Source organism: Acanthaster planci, linkage group LG18 (assembly GCF_054643075.1).
Source record: "Acanthaster planci isolate LZ-2023a linkage group LG18, COTS_SCS, whole genome shotgun sequence".
Lineage (NCBI taxonomy): Eukaryota > Metazoa > Echinodermata > Asteroidea > Valvatida > Acanthasteridae > Acanthaster > Acanthaster planci.
Window position 1 is genome coordinate 8,776,194 of NC_141794.1, and position 26,500 is coordinate 8,802,693.

General features: G+C 40.5%; 1 protein-coding gene across 4 annotated transcripts in view; it reads left to right on the plus strand.

Moving 5' to 3' along the window:
* The window catches only part of LOC110988161 (uncharacterized), a 34,850-nt gene extending 10,211 nt beyond the window's left edge, over positions 1-24,639 (plus strand). For 3 of the 4 annotated variants that reach the window (XM_087148712.1, XM_087148711.1, XM_087148710.1), the window contains exons 3-11: positions 972-1,144; positions 2,874-3,055; positions 6,594-6,782; positions 8,354-8,580; positions 9,002-9,134; positions 12,114-12,281; positions 12,724-13,004; positions 19,815-20,000; positions 21,925-24,639. In XM_087148712.1, the coding sequence (XP_087004838.1) occupies positions 972-1,144; positions 2,874-3,055; positions 6,594-6,782; positions 8,354-8,580; positions 9,002-9,134; positions 12,114-12,281; positions 12,724-13,004; positions 19,815-20,000; positions 21,925-22,059 (1,674 nt within the window). In that variant the 3' untranslated portion in view covers positions 22,060-24,639. Of the gene's footprint in view, positions 1-971; positions 1,145-2,873; positions 3,056-6,593; positions 6,783-8,353; positions 8,581-9,001; positions 9,135-12,113; positions 12,282-12,723; positions 13,005-13,613; positions 13,865-19,814; positions 20,001-21,924 lie in introns of those variants that run through there. The other variant, XR_015428284.1, reaches the window with a different exon arrangement.
* The last annotated feature ends 1,861 nt before the right edge of the window (positions 24,640-26,500 follow it).

A 26,500-nucleotide genomic window follows, 5' to 3' on the forward strand; every position in this document is an offset into this window, starting at 1 on the left:
GAAAGCCAGGATTTTGACATTCTCATCGGCCTGATGAGATTGATCTTGCATGAGAATGGTGCATTTTTTTGTCTCAAAAAACAAACAAATTTGACCAGACAGTAATACGTGTACATGTAGCTATGATGAGTATAGAGCATTTTTCTGAGAAAAACGCAAAAAATTCCAGAGAAGTTGAGAGAAACTTGCATTGGAGGTTGTTTATTTACATTCTCCATGGGCTGCTCATGCTTTTTTGTGGCCATGGCCATTTCCAAGGGGACCAGTAGCTACTATCATAAAGCAATGATTTAAAAAGCAGGTGGTTTTTACATACATACATACCGGTATGTGCTGTGCCTCAAGCAATCCCCAACCTGTTCTTTGTGTGCATCATTGCTGAGCGTTTGATTGGATGGAGACCATAGATAGTGATTCTGTTTGAAACAAAAATCAGTGTCTATTTTAATGTCAAAACTGAGTTTTGTTCTATCAATATTTGACTGCAAAAAGGAATTGTACTGGGAATTGCGCTGTCCATGTGATAACAACTTTGCAGTAACATAAAGTATTCTATTGCTGTACTTAACCTACAGCCTGCCTGCCTTCACATACATGTACATTGTATTCACAAGTAAAGAAGGTTTGAGGGTGTCAAAACTCTTGGAGAAATTTATAACCACTAGGAAAATACTGCTATCAAGCATGACCAGCTCCCCTTATTGTATTTTGTATCATAAATGTTGTTATTCATTGTCAACAACACAGAAAAATGACAGCAGCAAATTTGAGGGTTCTTCTGTTCAGAGGCTTTTTTGGGGAGGGGTAAAGCAGAATATGTGTGTGTAAATGTACGTGGTTCCCCCATAACAAATCGTACATTGTAGTAGTAGATTGATTGTGGCCTAATGCATTGATTGTGGGATTTTGTTCTCCGTTTTTGTTAATGGTAAACAACATCATTTATTCATTCATACAACTGTCAACTTCAGGTCCAGGCTGCTATGAGTTACTGCTGCTTGACAGATGATACATGTGAGCCCAGCGAGCTGTTTGCTCTTCTGCAAGAGTTAGATCGACGCTATTTCCTACTGCAAGACTTTCGTTGGGAATTTGCCCTATTAGACAGGCACCAAAATGATTTAATCACAGAAGATCAAGCAAGGTTAGTAGGAATAATAACTCATCAAAATTCATGTTAAATACACTCAGCTTAGCCGTTATTCTAGTACCCAGTTTAATGGCCCATATTCTTCACTTAAACCTGAAATCAACTCATTGAATAATAACACTGGTCAGTCCTAACTACACAATGTCCATTTCATCAGGATACCATGATACCATGTGATTATAAAGGGTTCAGTTTTCTCTTTTCTAACGCAAAATGACTTTGTCTCATTTTTAAAGAGTTGGTCACAATTTTGAACATGCATGCTGGTGCATAAACTATAAACTATTTTCCAAAGTTAAGTTCTTTGAGATTTGACAAGGTGAACAATACAGACAGATTCACTTGAAGAAATTGCATCCTTTTTTCTAGTGTTCCACAGCATAATTGGAAGAATTGTTGTGTGCTGTGTGCATGCTTTTAATGCATTAATGCTTACTTTATCTAACTTTTTCAGTTTAGGGGAGGAAAGTGTTTTGCTAAATATTCAATAATGAAGATCACGTTTGACAAACACATGTGTTCAATGAAAAGTTAACATTTCATGCAACTCTGGTTTAAAAGAGTTTTCGTAACAATGCAAATATGTGTACATATTCTTGTATCAGTACATGTATATCAAGATTTGTGTGTTTTTGACTGTCTAATTTACAGTAATAACGCAAACTATGTGAAGTGGGGTTTTCATTTCATTCTAAGATTGCTTACGGCAATTTGAATGTACCATTGCCCATGACAGTTTGTCAAGGATGTGGCATACTGTGTACATGCATACAAGTACATGTATGTAGACTTGAAATCTAGTCGTTAGTTGGTCGTCCAGAACAATATAAATCAGCTAGCTGCGTCATTTCACAATTAGTGCTGAGCCTGTTCACCATTGCCCGCAATCCAGCGTGGTTGTGGGCTGTTCAGTACTGGATTTCAATGCCTGCCTAAAGACTTGATCAACCTGACTCTGGATGGATAATCATACTTGTAAATGCAACAACTACACTGCATATTCACACATTTCCGTGCAAAGCATCAGTAGTAACTCATGCTACATACACCGTACAAGTAAGAAACTCATCCATTTTATATGTAGGGATACATGTCTATATTTGATAAGTGCCAGTTTTTCAAATCTTCCACTAATATCCCTTTTAATATGACACTTAAAGACAAAGTATACATACATGTACATGTAACTATTCAAGAAGAAATCTATTATGCTAAGTATATTTTTGTGAAAAACCGATGCTTTTATGTTAAATCATCTTTTAAAAATAATGTAAACATCCTCTTCAATGAACAAGACTCTGGGTGTTCAGTCCAATTTTGGTAGCAAGCCCAGTTTGCTGTGTGCAAAAGGGCTTGCAGATTATTCAAGTTGGTAATTGGGCACTGCTGAACATGCATATTGGGGAGCGAGGTTGCACTGACCATTCCTGCCTGTTATTAAACTGCACGCCCAACTGCACTGCATATGCATTACAAGGAAGGTGGACTACACCCGGCCAATTACGGTACTTGATTTCAAGTCTGATAAGTACATGTATATAAATCTTAGTGTTTCGAGCTTGTAGGATGTATTGTACATGTACGTGTAAGTTTACCAGGTAGTGACAAAACATCACAGCAGATGACAAATGGTCAATTGTGCATGAACATGTCTGGTTCATGTTCATTTATTTAGGCTATTTCATCTTATATAGATTTATACGGTGCATGTAAATCTTGCCAGGTTCATGTTTGAAGCCATACATGGCAAGTTGTTCTCCAAGCTTCAGTGGGAGAGGTTTCTGAAGAATCGACCAGTTCCTGGAAGTGGTATCAGCTTTGCTGAGATTGAGGTGGATTTGTGTAACATCCCAAGCAGAGCAGATATGGCATATGAAGAGATGGAGGAACACAGGCAAAAAGAAGGTAGGAAAATTGGGTCAGCAGGTGCTTGAACAAAGGGTTTTTGAATACAAGATGTCTTTGCAAATTAAAAAAGACACAGACAGGGGAAAACCTGTATTTATGGGGACTATATGTGTTGAACAATAGTTGCTGTGGAGACCCAAATCGTTATGGAGCAAATTTTGTCCCAACATGTTGGTCCCATATTTACTGACAAAAGAATTTGTCTGAGTGCCATGGTAGCCAGGGCATGCAAACTGGTGCTGGCAAGGACACTGTGTTGTGTGTTGTGTTTTACCATCAAGTTGGTAAATCATCCAAACTGATTGTCAAGCATCATGTGGCCACCAAAAGCAATAGGAACAACAACAAAAACAAAACAAAACACAAAAAGCAACTGGCAAACTGGAAGTGTTATTCATACTGATCCTTTCCAACAATAGATGGTGCAAGTGAGATTAACAGTATAAATATCTTACTTTTCCATGGAAATGATCAGAAGACAGTTTTCAAACTTTAATATGCCTCAGCAGCACCAATGCAAAATTTCCTGCAGCATTAATACAGAAAAACAAATGACTAATACATTTACTTAGCAATACATTGGGAAAATCACCAAAGAAGGATTAACAACAGAGGAAGTTTGGCACTTACATTTACAACACTCATCACTTCCATGAAAAGCTATTAAGGGTTCCATCCACTGGTAGAGTTCAAGAGCTTTTTGTTAAATAGTCACACATTGAACTCACTGTTGGGAGGAGTTCTGTTTTCATTGTCATAATGTTTTCCATGTACCGGTATTTGCTGCTTAGACAGGATAATAACTTTATACAAACATTTATGATTAAGTTTGAGTTGTGACTTAAGTTTGTTCTAATCCTGGGCGTGGTACTCTGATAATTCCTTGCAATAGTCTGAATGCTTTCATGCTGCCCACCCTGCCTGCAACTTCTGACAATGTTTGAAAAAAACTAAAGATGACACTTTCCAATTTTTCCGAAAAATGCTGACAATATAGTGTCCATATTATTACACACTAGTTTGACAATTACACATTCCCTGTAGACCTCATTGGTACATGTGCCTACACAGGAGCAGACACAGAAAGCAGAGCAGAAGTAGTTGATGCAGCATCAGTGTTCAATGCATTTTCAAGTTATTGTAGTCTTTACTGCACCTTTTTTCAGCAGCTGTATTTTAACTTTTAAATAAAGAGTTTAGTAAGACTATCTTTTTTCAAGTGGAAGCTTGTTTAATGTTCACAGATGCACATTGAAAAAACTGAAATTAACGGTAAGTTTTATCTGTGTGTGTCATGGTGGTGTTCGCATTTGTAATGATTGAGTTGTACATGTATCATAGAAGTTATTGTTCTAAAGACTTTAAATGGATCAAGGATGTTTAGAAAGGGTATGTGTGTATGTCTAATTATCTAGAAATGAATCATCTCTTGGAACAGCGTATAATGCAGGACTTTAGTTGCTCTACCACGGTCATACATGTACGTAGATAGTGAATTTTTATTGGTCGTGAACTGACCACGTGATATGCTACAAGAGCAAGTGTATCATTCATGCGTTACAAAAAATGATGGAGAACAGTTGATGTTTCGTGTCTACTGCATTGTAATTGTGTAATGTTGGGTATGAGGGTTGACAGCCACATTGGCAGTATGCGGCAATTACTGTAGGAGATGGTTTCTGTGTGGGGGACACTGAAGCACTGTGTCTTTTCGTATATGCTACTCTCTTCACTCTGATCAAGACAGAGACCTGCTGGTTATTAACTTTTGTTTTTGCACCCAGCTACCGAGGGTACATGTATACTTGACGAAAACGAGTGTGCTGTGATTGCTATTCTGCTGTAATCGCCATTGCTGTTTACATAAAATGCTCATGCCATTGTCTCTTCTCATCTGCTCTTCAATCTTGTCAATACTTTCAATAGAATTGGTGGTGTAATGCCTTGAAATTCAACCAATCAACAAAACCCCCAGGGCATTATAAATCCGCGGTTTCTCTATTAAACAAATTTTTTATAAATCTTAGATTTCTCCTCCCCCCCCAAAAATAGGTCAACAAAGGACATCATAATCAATAATTTTCCTTGATATTTAATATCTAATTTCCTTTCACGTGTTTCAATTTGTAGTTGCATTGTGCCTAAAAAATGATGATATGCGACCAAATGTTTAATTCTTATCGCCAATGGCAAACATGGTTTGTGTCCGTCAGTCGCCCACCTTGTCAGTCATATTTCATGAACAATCGCTGCCAATTATTTTTTCTATGTGCACCGAGAAATGTGTCTGTGATCACACAGCTTGTTCTCCATCTGACTATGTACATGTATGCAGCATGAGCCCACGTTCATGGCAATGTACACATACATTGTAGCTTTCATTTAGTTACGTACAGGCACGTACAGGTACTGGGTACCCAAGTCGACTGGTTTGTGTATTGGGAACTGAGATGTCTATATTTATTAGATGCACGAGCAGTCTATGCATGCCATGATTTCAGTGCAGTTCACTTGTTTCAGTCCCAAATGTAAGTTTGAAACCCAAAGGTTTCAAGCTTCCCTCGGTCCAGTCCGGTCCCTGTACAAAATACTCAAAAATAAAGAACAAACATGCCTTGTCTTTTCCTTCAGCTACATGTATTTTTGTTTTTCATATAATTGGTTGCCATTCTTGATTTATTCTATGAGCACAATATCCAAAGCCTGTCTGTCCTGCGGATAATTGACAGAATAATGTTTCTGTCTGTTTTGTCAGATTTTGTACATGTGCATGTAACTTGGGTATTTTGAAAATGTTTGTACAGTGTGTACAAAAATTGACCAGGTGCCTTTTTTTCTTGAGGCCAGTGACTTCTCATTTTAATTTTCTCCATACAGTGCTTGGTGTAACAAAACAACTGTTGCCTACAGTGATGGGTCTCCATGGGTTTTGTACACCTTTGGGCAAGTGGCACCCTCAGCATCGCCTAGAGTGCCATTTGCCCCTCTGGTGTACAAACACCATGGACCCCTACCATGAAGTCAACAATTGTGAAATGATACACCTTTGAACAACAAACATTTATCGATAGCTGTCTAGGATACAAATTTCATTTCTTTAAAGAGCACCTCTAAGGAAAACATGTTTTTCTAATTTATTTATTCAACAAAATATGCAAGCATCCAAATCGAACACAGTGTCATTTGTCTTCAGAGCTCAAATATATCAAGCTAAAAAGGTGTTTTTTTTTCTTTTCCTGACAATATGCGAATTCTGAATGTTGATTGCATCATGTCATGCATGTGGAGAAAATAGAGAAAACAATGGGAACCCTTGCCCTGTGTTTATAGTGGATAAACCCTTATGCATGTCAAACAATGGCTACAAACAATGGCTATTTGCATTGTTTGACAATAAATGAATGAATGAAACAGATACAGTCATCAAAACAACTTAATTACTGAATCTTTGATTTATTTTTGATGTTGTTTGCGGGGGCCATCTAACAAGACATGGAATTTGACAACTGTTACAAAATTGTGTGTGTTAATATAGAGAAAGCCAAGCAGATAGAGCAGAGGAAACAGGCAGAGGAACAGGCTCGACTTGAAAGACTGGCCAAGATGAAGGCAGATCAACTCAACAAGGAAGATGAAATAAGGAAAAAGAAATCCGCTGAGAAAAAGAAGGAAGAGGAAATGAAGAAAGAGAGAGAAGACGAACAAAGAAGAAAATTAGAGGAAGGTAAAGATGTCATGAGAAATCTTGGTTTCACTGAATATGTGCAGAAATGCAATCATTTGTGCTTTTAGAATTCCTTGTGCTCATTTTGTAGATGCTTCTAAATGCAGCAATGTAAGCTTGGTGACAGGGCACAGTCTTACGCATTGTTCTTGTACATGAACCAATATAATGCACATGTGCCACTCTAACAAACAGGTGGGGTCCACACAAAATATTTGGTATAGTGGTCATGTTGGGTACAGAGAATTTCAGGCGCTGAATATCAGATGTGCCTGTTCCCATCTCTGGAGACTCCTGGCCCAATCAAACATGGTGGTCTGCCTCATGTTTCTGCATGTACATGTATATCAGTATTTGGGGCCAATATTCCAACACAAAAACTCAAGTTAGAAATGAGTAACATGAAACCTGTGCTTTTCTTCTATACATGTTCAACTCCTTCCATTCTCCTTTTGGGTAGTTCTCAGTAGAAGTCAATTCACTAAATGAAATCAGGTTTCCCATACATTTCCCTTGAGCCATCACATAAAAATCACTTTGCAGTGCAGTTACACTGGTACCTGCTGCTAAATCAAAACATTGTCCAGGAACCATTCTATTGTGCCAAGGTACATGTACATAACCAAAGTTGGCAACAGAGTCTGCAAGCACTTTTCAAAATGCTCAAATCTAGCAAAGTATTTAACAAACATTTCTGCGATGTAAGTTTCAAAAGCTAATTTATCTGCATGTGTTTCAAGGCCCAAATCCTTGCCTTTGTAGTGATTACACAAAGTAGGTTTTCCACATAAGAGTCACCTGTTTCACATGCATCAACTCAGTGGTTTGTCTGCCTGGCCACGCACCCCTTCACTCTTGCGTAGCACATACATCTACATGTAATCACAAACGATACGGACTGTGCAGTGTTGTTCCTTTGCGAGTACGATTTTCCAACTTTTGAGTCATTATCATCAATCTTAATATGTTTTTTATATTTGAAACAAATTTTCAGTGTTCAGTGAAAATGCATAGAAATGTGAAAGCCAAGGGGCATGTTCAGCATACAATGTACATATGCAGTCATTCAAGTTTAATAGTAGTGTTTGTTATAGTGGCATTCCATTGTGTTAGTCGTAAGTACAGACTTCATGTGGTTCATCCTAAACAGTTGAGATTGCCCACTTTACTTTGTGGAAATATATACATGTATGACCACTGGACTTTAATTTCTAGTGGCAGTAAGCAAAACTATTGGCTCGTGCTTGCAGGTTTCTATGTGGGCATGCACATCTATGTATCGTTGAGCTCCAGTGACACTGGGCCATGACATGAATTTTCCAGGTAAAAAATTGAGGCCTAAAAAGAGTCAGCCTCAGAGACATGGAAGTATTTTCACTGAGACTACTTGCTAATGGTATGGATTCAAGAAGCACTTAATGAAATAATCATTGGACTTCAGTCGCTGCATCAGTTTTACCAGCACATTAATCGCTAGTTGTGGCAAAGTGGATGTTGTCAACTGAACTTTAGAAGTTAAATCCTGGAGGCATTTAAAAGTTACTGTTACATGTTACCATGGAATTCTGCAGCACGGGGAAAGAAGGAGGCAGAGGAAAGGGAAAGGGAAGAGGAGGAGAGACGGAAAAAGTTGAAACTAGAGGAAGAGAAGGAACGGGAGAGACAGAGGGAACTAGAGATCATTGAGGTCCAGCAGGCCTTAGAAGCACAGAAAGAGGTAGAGAGAAAGGCCAGAGAGCTACAGGAACAAGAGAAAAAAGAACAAGAGTTGGCCAAGAATGCAGAAGAAGAGGCAGAGGCAAGTCATCCTGCTGATGATGATAGGTTGATGGTGAAGGCTGTTGCTCATATCATACACATACATGTAGAATTGAAGTGATAATGGAGGTTTTGATGTTGATGATGCTGATCATTATGGAGATGTTAATTCTGTTATCAGTGATGATAAATATGATGATAGTGGTACCGGTACTTACAGCTGATGAGGTACTTTAGAATTAACTTGGAATGCTTGAAACACTGATGTCCTTCTCACTTGTATATTGTGCATTAAAGCTGCAGCTTTTACAACACAACCCTAGAAAAATTCTTAATGCTGTGCCTTAAGTGTTCTCAGGAGAAACTAAAGTAAAATTGGTGATAGGTCAATTTATGATAAAGGTAATGACGGAACAAAGTGATGAACCTCTGTACAACTTTTGTTGGTTTACATACTGCAGCTTGCAGTAGCGAGAGAGAAAGAGGCTTTAGAGGAAGCTAACCGAGCCAAGGAAGCCATCAAGAATGCGCAAGATGCTGCTGCCAAGAAAGCTGCAGAGGAAGCTGAAAGAGCAGCTAGGGAGAAGGTTAAACGTAAGAATCTTTACCATTGGTGACTTTAGCGCCTTTCCATATGTACATTTTTGGGTGCGTTGTGTACACAATGCATTCATGCATTTCCTTTTCACAGACACAGAAATTGACTCCATAAATATGTGTGCACTGTGTTCAGCCGTTACAATTGCTTGGGAGGTGATTTTCTTGGATACGTAATGCTAGGTGCAAATGTTAATACGCATATGGAAAGGCGCCTTTTCACATGTCCTGTTTGCAGTGCCTATCCCAAAGTGTTAACAGGTTTAACTTTAACTCCTTAACGGGGATTCTTTTGACCGTGACTGCTGGGCTGCAATATGCCCAGAATGCAAAGCTCTGTCCAGCATCAGGCCCCATTGAAACCGCAGGTGCATGATGAATAGACTATATGTGTGGTATGCACTAGTCCTCACACAAAGCCAAACACAGTTGCACTGTTCTGTCTGTACTGAGTGGTCTCTCTGCAGTATGCATGTTTGATTGAGTCCCAAATCATTCATACTCACAACATGCAACAGTGCTCATTCATAGTGTGCTTAACACACACAAGTATTGTAATTTTCTGAATATAAGTTGCAACTTATACATTGATTCTCATGCTGAAAAATATTCGTGCGGCTTACATGTATATGCCGGCAGCTTAAACAGCAAACTTTGGAGGACAAAATCAGTAACGAAAGTCATGACAGGGCCACGCGTACCAGTTACAGGTGGCACAGTCATGCTTTCATTGGTTGCTGCTTACAACTGAAAACTCGAACCTTGGAGAATAAATAAAGATTCAAGTTGTCCAGATTTCAGGTTATTAACAGAATTCCCCAAGTCATGGAGTCTCAAAACACATACATGAAATGTGTACATAATCTTAAACTTTACTTGCTCTGCTGTGACAACATTTTTAGTGATTATTTTTCCACTTTTTATTCAATCTCATGGTGTATATTTTGCAGACAATTAATCATTTTATTAAGATTTTTTTATTGTTGTAACCGTTAAATAAAAATCAGCCGCTTCAATGGTATACCTTCGTGTGGCAGATATTTGCTTGTGGGTTTTTCACAAGCCTTCTGGGGCATACACTGAGTATACAGTGTTAAATACAGGGCAGGGCAAAATCCAAAATTAATTTACATCTCCCCGGCGCAAATCCATCTTTGAAATAGTTGTTTGAGGTACCCGCTACTACATCCGATTCGAACCAGCCAGCCGACACTGGCAAGCTCGGTGGTCGAGTGATTAAGACATCTGCAGTAGTAAGCAGGAGGTCGTGGGTTCGAGTCCCACCCGAGTACACTTGTGGGTTTTTTCACAAGCCTTCTGGGGGCATACACTGAGTATACAGTGTTAAATACAGGTACATCTCCCTGGTGCAAATCCATCTTTGAAATAGATATTTGTCATTTTGCCGATCGTGTTCAGCATGTCATGCCACAGAATTTAAGGTTTTTTTCAATTGGGTTTCTGATGACAACACTCTCTATGGTCACGTGGTTATTGAAAAGAGTCAGTGATTGGATTGTCCATAAATGGGTCCGCGGTAGCAGTCAGGCTAGCCTGAAAACAAGGTTTGTGCAATAGCGGTTGTTCATGCAGTGCGTGTGTGCCATACAGCAAGCATGCAACGCAAGTGGTTCCAGTATGATGACTCGAACCAAGGTCTTGAAGCAGACTTTTCATTTTTGAAGCGAATTGGCGGTGGTTTTTTTGGTTCGTGTCACAAAAACCTTGAGACGACTACATGTAGATGTACATGTAGTGTTGTAGAAACTTACAGAGGTATTTTCTTTCTATAAAAGCCGATTCTTTTGGCAAGAAATTTAGTCTGCCTATGAGATAAAATTATCTTTTGACTTCACCAACTTCAAGTAACTAAGATTTTATTGTATGTCCCTGACTGTATACATGTAACTTTTGCTGGCCTCTGGAAAAAAGGCAAGAGCTGATGCACGCAACATGGGACAATTGACCACCATCCAGCCCACAAAAAGTATTAAATTTGAGGACTTCAAATTCCCGTTTTATGTTGACACTTGTTAGCATTGTGCTTACGTTTATTAGGATTGCACGTGTAGTGGAACCATTGACATATTGTAATGTTCATGACTGTATAGTTGCAAGGTCCCTAATTTTTCCACCTGTTATTAAGTCTCATTGGTTTCACAGTCAGTGGCAAAATAAGGGACCTGGTGACTATACCATCACACACACTACATGCTATATTGGTGCTTCAGCACGTAGCATGATGTCTTTCGTGGTTGGACTGTCAGTGCTTTGGTGCAGCTTATATCCTGGTGTGGCTTATACGCCAACTTTAAATCTTAATTTGCCAATTTTGGCATGCTACGGCTTAGTTATTTATTAGTTTGCTGTGATATGAAGCATTGATTTCCAATACATGGAATGTTTTCTGCAATATTTTTGCCTTGAAGTGAAATTTTCAAGTCAACCTCCCTATTTAAATATGGAACTTGCACAAAGATATTGTATATATGTATATTGTATAATTACTTTTTTTCTGTAAAATTTGGAGAGTATTTTTGGGACTGAACCTTTTTTCCATGGGATATTCATACCATCACATACAGAAATAATGCATTCCTCCCAATTGTAAGGGAAAACCTTACCAGAATGCTATACATGTACAATGCCCCAGAGAATATTTAAAGCCCAAAATTGTGGGGGGGGCACTTCATAACACCTTTAATTTCAGGGCATTCATGCTATGGTTTGACAGGTTTAAACCACAACCTATAATTTCTCACATTTCTGTCACTGTGTCATTTTCTAGACAAAGGTTTTTTTTGGAGAAATTTCAGGAAGGAATGCTTAAAAAACGTTTATTTTGAAGGTTTGCATTAGACGGCAATTTGATTGCACTTTTTATTCTTGCTATTTCCTTAGAGTACCTGGCTCCTGTGCTATCAGTAAATTCAAAACACAAGTTTAAAATTAAAATTGGTTCACCAATTGTTTCAGGTGAACGTAACGAGCGTATCCGCAAGGACCTGAAGGTGGCAATTAAGCAGAAAGATCGCATACTGCTCACGAAGTCTGTGGATGAGTTCAAGAAAGCCAAATTAGCAGACACAGATGGAGATCTACACAAAGCAGAGAGGATACTCACTCAGTTCAAAGCCAAAGATGGTAAGCAATTCACCATTCTCTAATTCTGCAACCTTAAATCTATGATTAACTTATGTCAACATGATAAGTGAACTAAACATTGAATATTTGTTTGTAGTTACAGATTTTTGAACATCTAAATGTAGTGTATGCTTTCAATGAGAAATAGTGCTGCTGCTGCAAACATCCTTTGTTTTAATTACTGTTTCTTATGTGTTATACATGTATGCAGTTAATGGTGAAGAATGTTGCTTGGTTACAAAATAAAACATTATGGTTATGTCATTGATATTTATGTAAACTGACAAAATGAAATAGAAAAAGACTGATACGTTTACATTGTTCAGAGAGCTAATACTTCTCCAGGGTTGATTGTATTAAAATGCCAACCAGCTTGACTAAGGCTTCATATTTGCATTAGCTGAAGATTGTACTGAGTGTAATGGTGTTGTTGTCACTGCAGACCTGCTGAAAGCCATGGAACACCGTAACCTAGAGGAGTTAGAAAAGGCTATTGACTTTGTCAAGAAGTACTCGCTGGAAGGTCACATGCCTCAAGAAATGGTGCGAGCCAACAAAATGCTCCTTGGTCTCAAGCGACTTAAGCGTCTGAAGGATGAGATTCTGAACCTCAAGCAGAGCACAGTGGCTGAAATTCGCAGCTACAACAAACCACCACGGGCTGTCCACATGGTCATGATTGGCACTTATTTGTTGCTAGGCAACAAGGAAAGCACTCTAAAGGTATCCAGATGATAACATGTAGGGAATGATATTTGGCTTTGCAGTAAGTTGTAGGAAAGCCATTGTGTTTGTCTATTTTGTCTTCTTTCTTTGTCTTTGTCTTATTCTTAAGAGTCATTGATTTCGCAATTTCTTTTTTCCTTTTTCTTTTTCCCATTGTACATACTTTTGCCAGGCAGCTCTTTGGCCATTTTTTATATTTCACTCTTTATCAAACTTGAACCCAGTTGAGATTTAATGAGCTACCTTAAACATGTGCACTTAATGTTGAAGTCGTGCTGACCTCATACATGTACATGTAACAAGTCATGAGACAAGCCCTTATACATGTAGGTTGATTTTGGTAAGGCCGATATTTCCAGAACTACCAATCCTGTTAAGTTGTAACTACGTATGTAAGCCAGATGAAGTGTGTTAACCATATACTGCTGGAGAACCTGATTTCGGGTACTTTGGGTGTGTATGCATAGCCGTGGTGCCTGAAATCAAACAAAAGAGCTGGGCCTTGTAACAAAAGACTATACTTAGAACAAAAGACCCGCTGCTGGGATTTGCCATCATTTTTCAGCTTGCATTAATCGGAAGGAATCCGTCATTGTTTTGAAACAGTATACCACTGTTTTCGGCGTGCTAATCCCATGGCACCAGGAACAAAAGTGCTCCAGCTCCCCATCAATGAATGATACAGTACCGCTGCAAGCTAATCCAGCCGCATTTGAAAAGACTCCACTGGCATTCACTGGGATTAAAGGAAATTACGCAACACCTCGCAATTCTGGGCTCTCTTTACTGGGCAGCAGGCCTGGCTGAAATACTCAGGCATCATTGGAGGTTGCCAGTCATGTTGGTGTAAACATCAAGTAAATGAAATAATGAAGTTTTGAAGAATTTCGAAAACTGAAAATGTTGAAAATCGCCCATATGTAGGCACTGCGTTTTTAAAAGCACCCGGCAGGAAATGGTTAACCCTAACTCCCCAAGGGTGGCTGGCCCTAACTTTTCCCATTCACACAAAGTTAAACACCCATATGGGACTTTGTGCACAGAGGCTGTTGGACTTTGTTTGTCTAAGGTATGACAAACCCAATGCAAAAGCCAGCTGTTATGGGCCTACCAGACCTATCCCCACAGAATTAAACACTTTACTACTGTTTAATTTTGTGTGGTTGGGGAAGGTTAGGGTTAAAGATGAAAATGTAGATGAAGTCATGATGGCGTCCTTTCAGTAGACCAGCTTTGCATCAAGCAGCTTCAGAATATTGCAAACTGGAAACACTGGGCAGCAACTAGTGACCAATGCTTTCTTTCACTATTGGCCAAAAACTGAAGATTACATGATGGTGCTGCTAGTTTCGGACATGGCCGAAGATAAACTGGCCACAGATGGAAGCGCATCTGGTTTGTTGCCTAATTAGTTTGCCAACCCTGCCAAAAACAAGCTGGAGACTGTCCTCAAGGAAGCTGACTGGGCCTTCAGATTTGGCATGCGTGCCACATCCTTCATGCTCCTGCTGTCCAAATATCTTGTGAGGGGCTGCAAGGATAACACCTCTATCCTGCTGGTATGGTGTTTGTGGCCTTTTCCTGTCTCAGTGACTTTGTCAACCTGACTCTTGAGCAGTTCAAACACACCTTGATGCGCTTGTCCTGTTGAGCAATGTTTAAAATGCCCTCTTCCTCCCATCTGAAGGAGCCATAAAACATTCAAGCTTTCCCCTTGAATGGACCAGACCTCTTCACTGGCAAATTCCAGGAAGCAATGGAGGCTGAAGTTAAATGCATCGATGTAATGGACAGGATAAATCTAATAGTCGGCGTTAAAATCCAGCCTATATCAGACAAAACCTTGCACTCCAGCTTGCTGCAGGATGCCCTGCGAAAGTCCAGGCCATTTTGCCGTCATACTTCTGCTTCAGCCAACAGAAAAACAATGGCATTTACCTTTGACAAATGCTGAAAACAACCCTACCATCCGAGTGGTCAGTCATAAAAGCCACTGGTCTCCCGTTCCAGGGGTTGGCATCACTGACTTTCCAGAGCCTTGGTGACCCCCCAGTCTGGGACCCATGGGCAACTGCCTTCAATTTTCCAGGGGTCCTTGTATCAGACCACGTTTCTTACTGCTGGGTGCTCCAAACAATTCAGTTCTTTTACGTTCTGGAATTCACGAGCACCCCTTCATTGGACACCATCATTCGTCGAACCAAATCCCAACCCACGAAGCAAGATGCCTAGCTTTGGAGGTAAAAATCGAGTCCCTCCTCGTGAAGATTGCAACTTGTATAGTTCCATTGGCAGATAGATCATATTGTTTCCTGTCATTTTTTTTCTGACACCAAAAAGGAATGGCAGAAATAAAGCCGAATCCTTGCATAGACACCCTCATTCCTGGGAACTGTACTCGACATTAAAACCAATATGGCCTTTCTGACAGACACCGGGGTGCCAACAGTGCATTTGACTATTCCCCAACGGGACACTGGCCCCAGGAGCAGCATGGATGCAGCTACTGGGACTCATGGCAAACATGGTGGAACTCATACCACACTGCTGGCTGCATAACAAGCATAAAACATCTTGTTTGTCTGTTTACACTGTTATTTGTTTTAGGCATTCTGTTTTTTTGGGGGGGGGGTTCTTGGGGGGATGCAGCTCCTTTCCTACACCTTCAGCAATTCAACCTGTCACACCCTGAAGCATACAGAGCAAACCCATTTTGTAGATGTGTGTTGTAGGTACATATACGTACAGGTAATGAAAAATCCACCAGCACATTCAGACATTACGACATGCAGAAATCAGTACAATACAGGCGTTTCACAATAGTACACCTCCAAGAATTTTCAATGCGTTGGCTAATCAAAGTCCATTGGCCCAGTGAGCATTTTGGAAGGGGGGACAGATTTTGCAAAAAAATGAATGGTTTTATGATGTAATAAAAGACGTGTCGTGAGCTAGATTGTGTTCTGCTTCTTTTTCGTGTATGTGTATTTATAGGATGCGTTCGCACTGTTACTCTGTTACTGTGTACATGAGTGAGGATGCGAGCACATCACTCGCGGGTCACCCCCTGTTTACACATTTCCCAGGTTTGATTACCAGTGTGAAACGACCTTGCATATTCCCGGGAAATACATGGTGGTGTCCCTAGGAATTACCAAATGGGTCTAGTGTGAACAGTTTCTGGGGTTTTGGTGGGGTAAAAAAATTCCCAGGATTTTCCAGGACATTTATTTCCCAGGGATTGGCTCTGCAGTGTGAAAAAGCCTGTAGATAAATAGGGTCAACAGAGCGACCCTGGGACTGTTGGGGTTTCACGAAGTAGTGCAGCGTTCATTCCATGGCCCGTCTCTCCCCTATAAACTGACAGGAATCGGTCTGCGAATAACAAGTGGCATTACATGCTGTACTTGACATTCCACACTAACACCTACTGGCAGAACCATTCCCTGTCCGGTGTAGGGTTAGCCACGCCACACATCAGGGACTGAGCGTAAGAGCAGGCGGTATCCAAATGCTCAGTTGCCTCACTTCTTGCAGATGCCAATTGTCCTTCCCGCCAGACCAGACTTACTCTACCAACCAACATCAGCTGTACTACAGCATCACCCGGCGTCCCTACACCTGACCTGAGTCTCTGTAACTGGCGTAGCTGACTTCTTCATGCATCTGTTCAAGTCAGACCTACAGGTGTCGACCATCCAGAACTACCATTCGGCTATTGCAGCTATTCACAATGGTTTTTCTGATGGTTCGATGGTCACCGACAACACCTTCTCCAAGGGATGTTTCTTCAGCGTCCCCCTACCAAAAGATTAATTCCTTCCTTGGACCTGCTCAGCTTGAACCTCTCAGCAAAGCATCGCTACTCAACTTGATGGTGAAGCTGGCATATCTACTGGCAGTTACTACATCACATTGAGGCAGTAAACTGAAAGCGTTATCTACTGCTGATGGCCACATCCAGTTGGAACCCCATGGTGCTCACCTCATCCCAGCCTTGGGATTCCTCACCAAGAACCAGTCAGTTTCCTTTCACCCTCCTGATATTTTTGTACCGAGCATTACTAAACACACTGGGCCCCCAGATGACAAGCCTTGGTGCCCAGTCCGAACTCTTAAATGGTACCTAGCGAGGACTAGAGAGCTCAGAGATTCAACTTCGCAGCTCTTAATTACAACAATAAAAACCACACTGAGCAGGGACCAGAGACACTGTAGCCAGGTGGGCAGTTTCGGCCATCAAATTTGCCAACTCGAATCGGCCAAGTCTACTGACTGCAACCATTGCAGATTACCAATACATATGCATTATTTCCGAGTCCATTACATCCATTTGCTAAATTCTTGATTACCAGTATTGCACCCCAACTCACTCACCCTGGCGAAGGTGTCAGCCATGTTGGTCCTCTTTTTCTTAGTGCCACAGATGTGTTTGCTCCAGCTCCGAATTTTGAGAGTACCCTTGTACCTTGCATATGGTTGCTGCCAGGTCTTCACTGCTTTTGGTCACCGTGGAATTTTAACTCCTCACTGTCAAGTTTGACTGAGCATGGCCCACTCGACTGTTTAGGTTACTTCTCTCTCTAGTGTTCCTTTATCCTTTGAGGTTGGTTGCCTTTTGGTAATGGCTTTTTGTCCAACCACTGCGCCTAGCAGTGGTTGGATGGTGGCTACGGCCCATTCCCATTCCGATTGAGATCCAAATGTTGTTTCAGCATCCGGGACCAGGCCCACTCTGACCTCTCTGGCCTGCTCTTCACCTCGGGACACCGAGCCCTCCGGCTTACCATGACATTGTTGCTTTTGGCCTCCCTCTATTGCTGATCCCCTTCCACAGGGTGTGGCATTTGCTGGTCATTCTTCGGCTTCGGTACAGTGGAATGAATCCACAATTTCTTCTCCCATGCGAGATTCTTCTCAATTAACAGAAGTGGGGCAGAAGTGCAAGTCTCTCGGTCACTCTGTCTTCCGTCCACTCTTCTGAGAGGAAAAAAAGCAAAGGATCATCAGGATCTCTGTCTACCAAAGATACACTGCAAGCCCTGACAGAGTCTGTCTTGATGCTTATTCAGCATTATACTCATCCTCCAGCCACTATGCATCCCAATCTGGATCCTTACTTCCCACGCCCAGACCGTTCGGTGTCCCTTATAGGGCAGTGGGATCTACCTTTTTCTCCTCAGCCTTTTCAACCAGCGTCCGTTGAGGCCCGTTCCTTGATCCCTCCACTGGTCCTGACCCACCACTACTTGTCTCTGATTCAGGTCAGTCACAGGATGAGGAAGAGAGAGTTTGGGTAAATGATTTGTCTCGTTTGGAGTCCTGCCTTGGCCTGCTCCAAGGAAAAATATTCAGGTTTTGGGACTTCTCTCTCCTGCTCCTCCTGCGGAAGATCAGAGTCGCCCCTCGTTCAAGCGTTACACACCAGGATCGTCTTTCTCCTCTCATACTCTCTTTCCTAAGCTTCCTCTGGACTGCTCATGAGTGGAAGCCATGGATAAGCCTGCGAAGGCCGACAGGTGGTACTGCAACAACCGTTTTCGCTTGTATTTTAACTTCCAGGCGGGTGATTACGATACTTATTTTTCGGTACCCAATCACCCTGAGGCTGTTAAGATAAAGTGTGCCCAATGAGGCATACGTCCAGTATTTCATTTGGTGACAAGACCCTTCAACGCTCTGGGATATTGACTGTGCTTCCCAGATTGGTGTTCGCTGTATGGCCTTTCTACTCCTTACTGAGTTTCTGCCCCCTGTGTGTGAGAAGGACTTGGATATCTCCTCATTCTTTTGGTCCACCTGACCTTTGCAATCAGATGTGGTGGACAAAGCATGTGCCACTTTTGCAATGCCTTTTATAAAAGTTGATGCAAAGTAGAGTGTGCTACATAAAGTTCTGAGATCCTTTTTATCAATAAGTTGGTTGGAGTAGAGAACAGCTGGTGTGGCACCATGTTCAGCAACATTTAGACATTTCTTAATAAATCTTGACTGAAGAGCATCAAGATCATAAAGTTGAGTCTCTGTGAGAATGTACACTCAAGAATGTCTCAGTGAAGGCAAACCATATTCTGTCAACACTTGCAGTGTATCTGGTCTTACAAGACAACTTTCCATGTTCCCTAGCGTGCCATCCTTATCAAAGATTATCTTGTAGGTCTCTTGAGTTTAAGCATAGTAGGTAATATGTGACCCAAGAAATTGCTCTGGTTTATCTTTATTAACAGTTGGGAGGGGGGTTCTCCAATATGAGACAGAGTTTTCTCAAAAATGTTTTTGTCAAATCTTTGCTGAGTCCGCTGGGTTGATGTGATCAAACAAAAATCATCAGTAAGTGCCAAAGTATTAACACACTGTACATTGAAGTCATAACCATGTATTCTTATTAGATTTTAAGTCCTTAATAATAGGATTAAATGCCAACAAAACAAGAACGGGTGGTCATGGATCGCCTTTGAAAACTCCTTGCTAGAACATAAATGGCTGGGACTTCCACATTGGCCCAGTTGTTAAAATATTGTGCTGTACTAGGAAAACTTATGGCTATGACTCAAATGTGTGATAGTTCCTCCCCAGAAGAAATAAACACCATCACATGGTTGAGCTCTGGGAATGGACCAGTAAAATTCTAAAGAATATTTATGAAGTTTAATTATAAGATTTAAAACCTTATCTTAAAAATCTAGGAAATTAAAAGGAAAATGAAGTTACTTATCCCTTAGAGCTTAACTGGAGTGTCATGGGTACAAAGTATTTGTTGAAGTTTAGATGTTACATGTTAACTTATTGAATTGTTTATTTGTAAAGGATTGGAAAGGAATGCAAGCTTTGGTTGGTAAGACGGGCAAGGACGGATTGAAGCGTCGTGTTCTGCAGTGTGATCCTACCAAGATTTCTGTTGCAGCAGCCGAACGAGCAAAGAATCTATTGGAGGAGTTTGATCTGGAGCAAGTCAGAGATGTGAGCGCTGGAGCTGCAGTGTTCTATGCTTGGGTAAGATCATGTGTACAGAGCAGGAAGTCTGTTTTGTTTTATTTCTTAATAACATAATAAACGCGTAGTTTTAACAAATAGTGTGTGTTCACATTTGCCCAATAGGAGTGATTTTATTCAGTAACAGTTGGATGTTCCATTTCACTTATCATCACCATCACCTTGTGAAATTATTCTTCCAAAAACAAAGTGGCTTGTACACTTACACTTGCCCACACACTCACAAAAACAGTGCAGAAGAGCCATTTTATACAACCATTTATGATAAAATGTTTGATTCATGGTCAGCATGGTCATTGTGTTCATAAGACTGTAACACTGTTCCTCCCCCAATGATTAACACACAGCACTCTTCCTTTTAACCACTTCCTGCTGGGGATTCCGGTTTTGGGCACTGTGTGTTTATACGCATGGCTGGGGTCTCCGAAATTGGACAAAGGGAACTGGGCCTTGTAACAAAAGACCGTACTCGGAACAAAACATCAGGCTGTTGAGCATTACCGACATTTTTTCACTCTCAATAGTGGAGATAATCCAGCCTTGTTTTAAAACAGTATACCACGGTTTACCACTGGAGTGACTGGCATGTTTCTTGTGTTATTAACCATGTCATGAAATTTATTGAATTTGACATTTTCAATACATGGCTTCGCAAAAATGTTTGTTAAATGTTTCAGTGATGGGTAAGTTTTATTACATGTTTATCAAATGTTCCAGGAGCTAATCAAGCCTTGTGTTAATTAGGGCTGAGTCAATTCGAATGATTGACTTTTTGAATACTCAACATTCAATTTAATTGAATATTCAAATATTAGGTCGTACCGGCTGGCAGATTTTTGACCAAACCATACACAAAATCAGTTGCAATAATGCTCGCAACTGTACATTATAATCACTATAATAGCTTCTCACATTTAGGACTATGTCAAGCCACGATTTAGTGAAGATTTGATAATATTATTCCAAGAAAAGAATGCCTCCAACACCACAATTTTGTGGTTATCAAGAGACTACTTAAAATTTATTTTGATGCAGCCTCCTTTCTCTGCGCACCTTCAGTCATTCGATTTCAAGTTGAAATATTGTCATGAAGATTTCATCATATTTTATTTCAACAAAATTTGCATCAGTACATCATTATCACAAAAAATACAATCTTGGCACATTCACATTTATTTTTAAAAAGCTATTGCCGTATTCCAGGATTGATTTTATATTGGGCTGTTGGGCATATCACCTGCCTTTAAGTGTCTGGAATCTGTTTGAAACAAGCCTCCATAATGCGATTTTTAAAAAGAGATCTCTCTCTTCTGTATTATGAATTTTGCATTTGATTATTCATATTAAAAAAAAATTGAATATTAGATAATCAATCGAATTTTTTCGTATTTGGCACAGCCCTAGTGTTTAGTTATGACATTCACATCCACTTGTTTAAATTAATTCACATGTATGCAGATGACAAAATAGTTTGATGAGGTGAGCATTTATATGTTAACGTTCCAATTGTCTCCTCATGAATTTAATTTTACCATTGCACTCATAAGCATTCAACATTTATTTACGAATCTTAACTCCAGTCTTTGTTTATAAACTAATCCTTCATTATTCCTCCTCATTTTTCTTTTGTCCTCTGAATTACATGTATGTATGGTATAAATACTTATGGTGGCATTTTAACTTTTGTGCAAGGTTACCATTTCCTGAACCCGTTGCAAGTTCATTGTAAAAGTCTTACTTGCAGTGAGCAAGAACTCTAGACCATGGAGGAGGTTTTGTTTTTTTCACCGAGCTAATCTTTTTTCATAGCGCTAAAACTCTGCCAAAGATTGTCATGTGTGTTTACAGTCTTCTGTCAGTCGTTGGAAAGTGGTTAATTTGTGAACGTTACCTTTATCTGTGTGTACTTTATCTCTTGATGAAGGCCTCAGCTACCATAGAAGAAGTAAAAGACATAGCCAGACAGAAAGAGGAAGGACTTAAGCCAGCGGCTCATCAAGGTGGGGCCAAGACACTTAAGCATGAGCTGCAGTCTGGAACACTTACCATTACTATATGAAGGTTGATGCAGTGCAAAATGCCTATGGTACAATTTCAAATGGACCGGACATCTTGTCCACTCCAGTCTAGTCCACTTTGATAATGGTGACCTTCTATGCTGATTTTTAAGAAAGATGATTCCTCGCTTCTAAACTGGGTATAATTTGATAACAGAATACATGTAGTTCACAGCCAGCTGATAGTACTGGACAAAGAGTAGTGTGGTTGGAAATGATTCCAAAAGTGTCCTTTGCTTGTGGGTTAATGTTATATTTCTGTGATAACCTTTCTGCTTTCCTGACATTGTTAAAAATTAATTGGACATGCTTATCTGTAGGATGATATGACATGCCAGAAGCAAATTGAAAAACTCTAATCAAATTCATTGTGAAATAGTCTGCATTCTGTCAAACAACCTATGCCGAGGACACCTATCCAAATACTAAGCAATTTAATTTCCATGACTGAAAGAACTTCCATAGATTTTTATATTTTACCGTCTTAATTTATAAGGTTTGTTGCATTAATTTCAAGATGGTGTTGCTCATTTACAATATCAAATAACACAGCAATGCACTGTCCAGAATTAGAGCATTACAGTTATCGGTGATTGGCTGTTCCTGCATTAGATGCTATAATAATTATGTAAAACACAAAGGAGGAAGATTTTTTCCCATCTCTTTCCAGTGTGCACATGCTGGTTGTTAAATGTGAAATGGGATGGGCTTGGGTTTACCTACAAAGTCACAGGCCAAGAGGCCTTCAACTCTTGTACATTTAATTTTTTGGTTTAAGATTTCATGTATAATGAATTTATTTTTGGAGGTAATGAATCAGATAGAAATTCACATTCCCTTTTGATATTGATCTGATTTAAATGTGCGGTCTTTTAATATTGAGTGTGTGTAAATATTTTACAAAGGAATTTATTGTAATATGTAGCAAATAATCATAAAAAATTCTGTCCAAAGCATACAGTATAAATGCTTGCAGTGTTTTGTACTTTTTTATGACTGATTATAGGGCGGTTGCATATGTGACATGCAGGAGTGGATCTCATTGAGTATTGTCACATTTGATGTTTGTATAAGATTGTTTTCCAGAAGACATTCAGCAGTGAAACTAAATGATGTGGCATGTAGGAAGCATTTTGTAAGCAGGTTGGTTTAGTAATCATTGTATGACATCAGAAATTAACATCTAAGACTTAACCTGGCAAAATTAGTATTTAAATGCCTTTAAATGAATCTTGCGCAGTGTGAATTAAAAGAAACCCTTAGCATTTTTTACCAACATGACAAGTTTCATATGAAAAGGGTGCCAAACTGAATGATACATCAAATCAAAGAGCTGTTTGTTCTGTCTTCTGCTAACTAAAACAAAATTATTGACAAAATTACCATACAATTCATTTGTAAGACCTGGCCAGATAAATGTGTTCATTACAATGAACTAGTTTGTTATTTCCTGAAAGCAATGTCTTTCAAGATACAGCATGTGTGTGAGTTGGCCTATGGCAGCACTGACAGGACATACTATCACACATGCTGCTGTTTCTGAACAGCCTTGGATGAATTTTAGTTTGGACATGCGCTGTTGGAATGCCAAACTGGATCATTATTTTCTTGTGCCTTGTATTTGTAAGTTGTAATGATTATTCTGAAATAAGAATATTGCACTTCAGACAAGAAGATAAACCTTTGGGTGAGGTGCTATTCATTTTCCTGGGCAAGTTTTAGTTTCTGTGACAAGTTCATTCATACACAGCCAGATTTGCAATGTTCTTATGAAGCTTGTCTAAGTAAGATTTACTTTCCACAATTCTGGGCATTCAGTTTAATTTTGAGGTACTGGAACCCCAGCTACATGCAGTGGCCCTCTACATTGCTGGTGTGGCAGTGGTACAGGAACTACAAGTAGCTATGGATGGTACATTGTCTTCAATGTGTAGGCTGGCAGGTCCCTTGCACTATGCCAGTGGGTGATCTCAGGAATGCATGCAGGACCTGGCCTCTGTGTTTTCCTTGAATTCCATAGATATATCACAGGTCAGCAGTTGTTACCTGTGACGTTTTGGTTCTTGTTATTTGGGGGTAAGCATTAGTAACCCACTCTGTTGAAGTTTGTCTTGTTTTCTAATTAATTGTCTTAGGGGGTCAGCAGTAGTGATCCCCATTTCTTGTTCATATTTATATAATTTTGTCTGTAGAATGCCAGCAGTGGCAACTTCTCTGAATACAGTTGTAATCAGCAGTTGTGTAAGATGTGTTTGTTGAAAATGTCTGCAGATACTCCGGTAGATACACAAGGACACATATAAGGGCTACCAACAAACTGTTTTGTTTCTTTTGGTGTTGGTGTTGGTTTGGTTGGTGGGTTGGTCGGTCGGTTGGTTACACAAGTGTGGCCAGCTAGCTCTCAGTTTTTTTGGTGGCTTTTCAAACTGTGATAAAAAAAATTCCATTTGCTTTTTCTTCCCATTAGAAATTGACAAATCTAGTATATTAAATGTATTTATTTCATTTTCTGTCTTGTTTGGTATATGTATGCCATTAAAAGTGTAACCCTGGCCCAATTTAGGTCCAGGTTACTAGTTACACGTATGTGTCATTGTGTATATATTCCTGTGTATGTTACACTCCCTACTTTTTCCTTTAAGATCATTTCCTCTTTTTTTTGGTCTTAGATACTTTTATGTCTGTTGTCAGTAGCCTTTTGCCGTGTGATTTATGGCTCTTTCCCTTGTCAACTGGGTGGGTTGACTGACCCCTCACTCAATGTCTTCTTTGAGGTCTATGGGTAAGAGCCAGCTCCCCTAAAACTTTATAGGAGTGCCACGTGGGCACAAACATACATTTTAGCCAGGGACCACAAAGTATATCGGCTGGTCCTTCTCCTGCCATATCACCACTTTATTGAACTAGCCAGCCTACGGCAAGCACTGCCAATCTTTCCACTCCACCTATTTGAGACATGTCTGTGCTCCTGGCATACAATTGGAGAAATCTGACTGGAGCATCCAATTGAGGATCCTAATTTGTTTTGTTCAATAGGATTGGAGTGTCTGTTTCATCTCTCCATGCCCGAGTGCCTAAATTGATGTTGGCTCTCTGTTATAGGCCACAGTTTACCACTTGGGCTGTATGCCCTGGGACCGTCAGCTTCTGGCACCAGACACGTGCAAAGCTGGGCACCCAAGACACCCTGATTTAAGCCTTGAGGACAGTCCAAGGTCCTGTGTCCTGTGCAGTGCATACACGTAGGGGTATATACCCCACCCACCCCCATGACTTACACCCATGCCTGTGCGTGTCCTTCATATAGGGGGGTAGTGGGGTTGAATCCTTTGGTATACTGACCCGCAATTAGAAACACGTGCAGGTGCATGGAAACCGGCCCTGCATAATCAGCCAAGGTGGGTCCATCGCCATCTATCTGAATAAATACACAATATCCACTTAGCTCCCACTGGATTGCCTAAAAGAAACAAGTTTCTGTCGACGGAGAGGCTCTCCAAACTAACTGGATAAGTACAAAATATATTTACACGATAAACAGTTTCTCCAATGAAATAAAACTCTGTTGCGTTCCCTAAATATCAAGGGGGTTTGGGTGACTGTCAAACTGTATACATGTAGTTGGTTTATTGCTCTCACCTCTCTTCATCAAAGTTCAATGTGGGTTTGAAGAAGGTGTAGCTTAACATAACACAACACATGAAAGACAGAGTTATAGAGGCGAAGTTGCATACAAGTATAACCGAACTACGGTTTGGCAGGACCACTGGAAATGCAAGTTCGACGGGTACTGCGCGGGTGTGTAGCATTGCAGTACTAGGCTGCTCTCATCGGGCCGTGGTGGGCCTGGGAGCTGTCCCGGGCCACCACGGTGACCAGCTGGACGGGGCCAGCGGTCATTGTACCGACCGCACTGCCGCTCAGACTGCAATGTGATGAGCGGAATGATAGCATCGCCGCACTGTGCAGGCCTACCATTGGCTCAGAGAGGAGACGGGGAGGACCGGGGCTAGTTAGTAGGACAAGGGTAGCGAGGAACACGGGGGTGTCTCGTCCGGCAATCGGTTGGGACGAAGCGGTGACGGGCTGCTACGACTCTCACTAGCACCCTGGGCTAGTTCGTACCGCTCTCGCAACGGTCCAAGCTAAGCTAGCTGGGCATTCACAGGGTTACATTTCTTCGCCACAAGGAAAGGGTCCAACCGCCGCACTACGTTAGGTTTCGCTCCGCACAAGGGCTTGGTCGCATCTGACCGAAGCTACGGAAAATCTGCTATTTTATAGGATTCTTAGAGGTTTAGGAATTAATGAAATATGGGCGTCGTTGAACAGCTCAACCAGTGGGAATCTTCCATCTCAAAGGGTCACATGACTTCCTTCAAGAGTCGTGCGAAAGAATTTGTCGTGTGTAAAAAGCTACAGAATAAGAAGTGTACAAAGTGT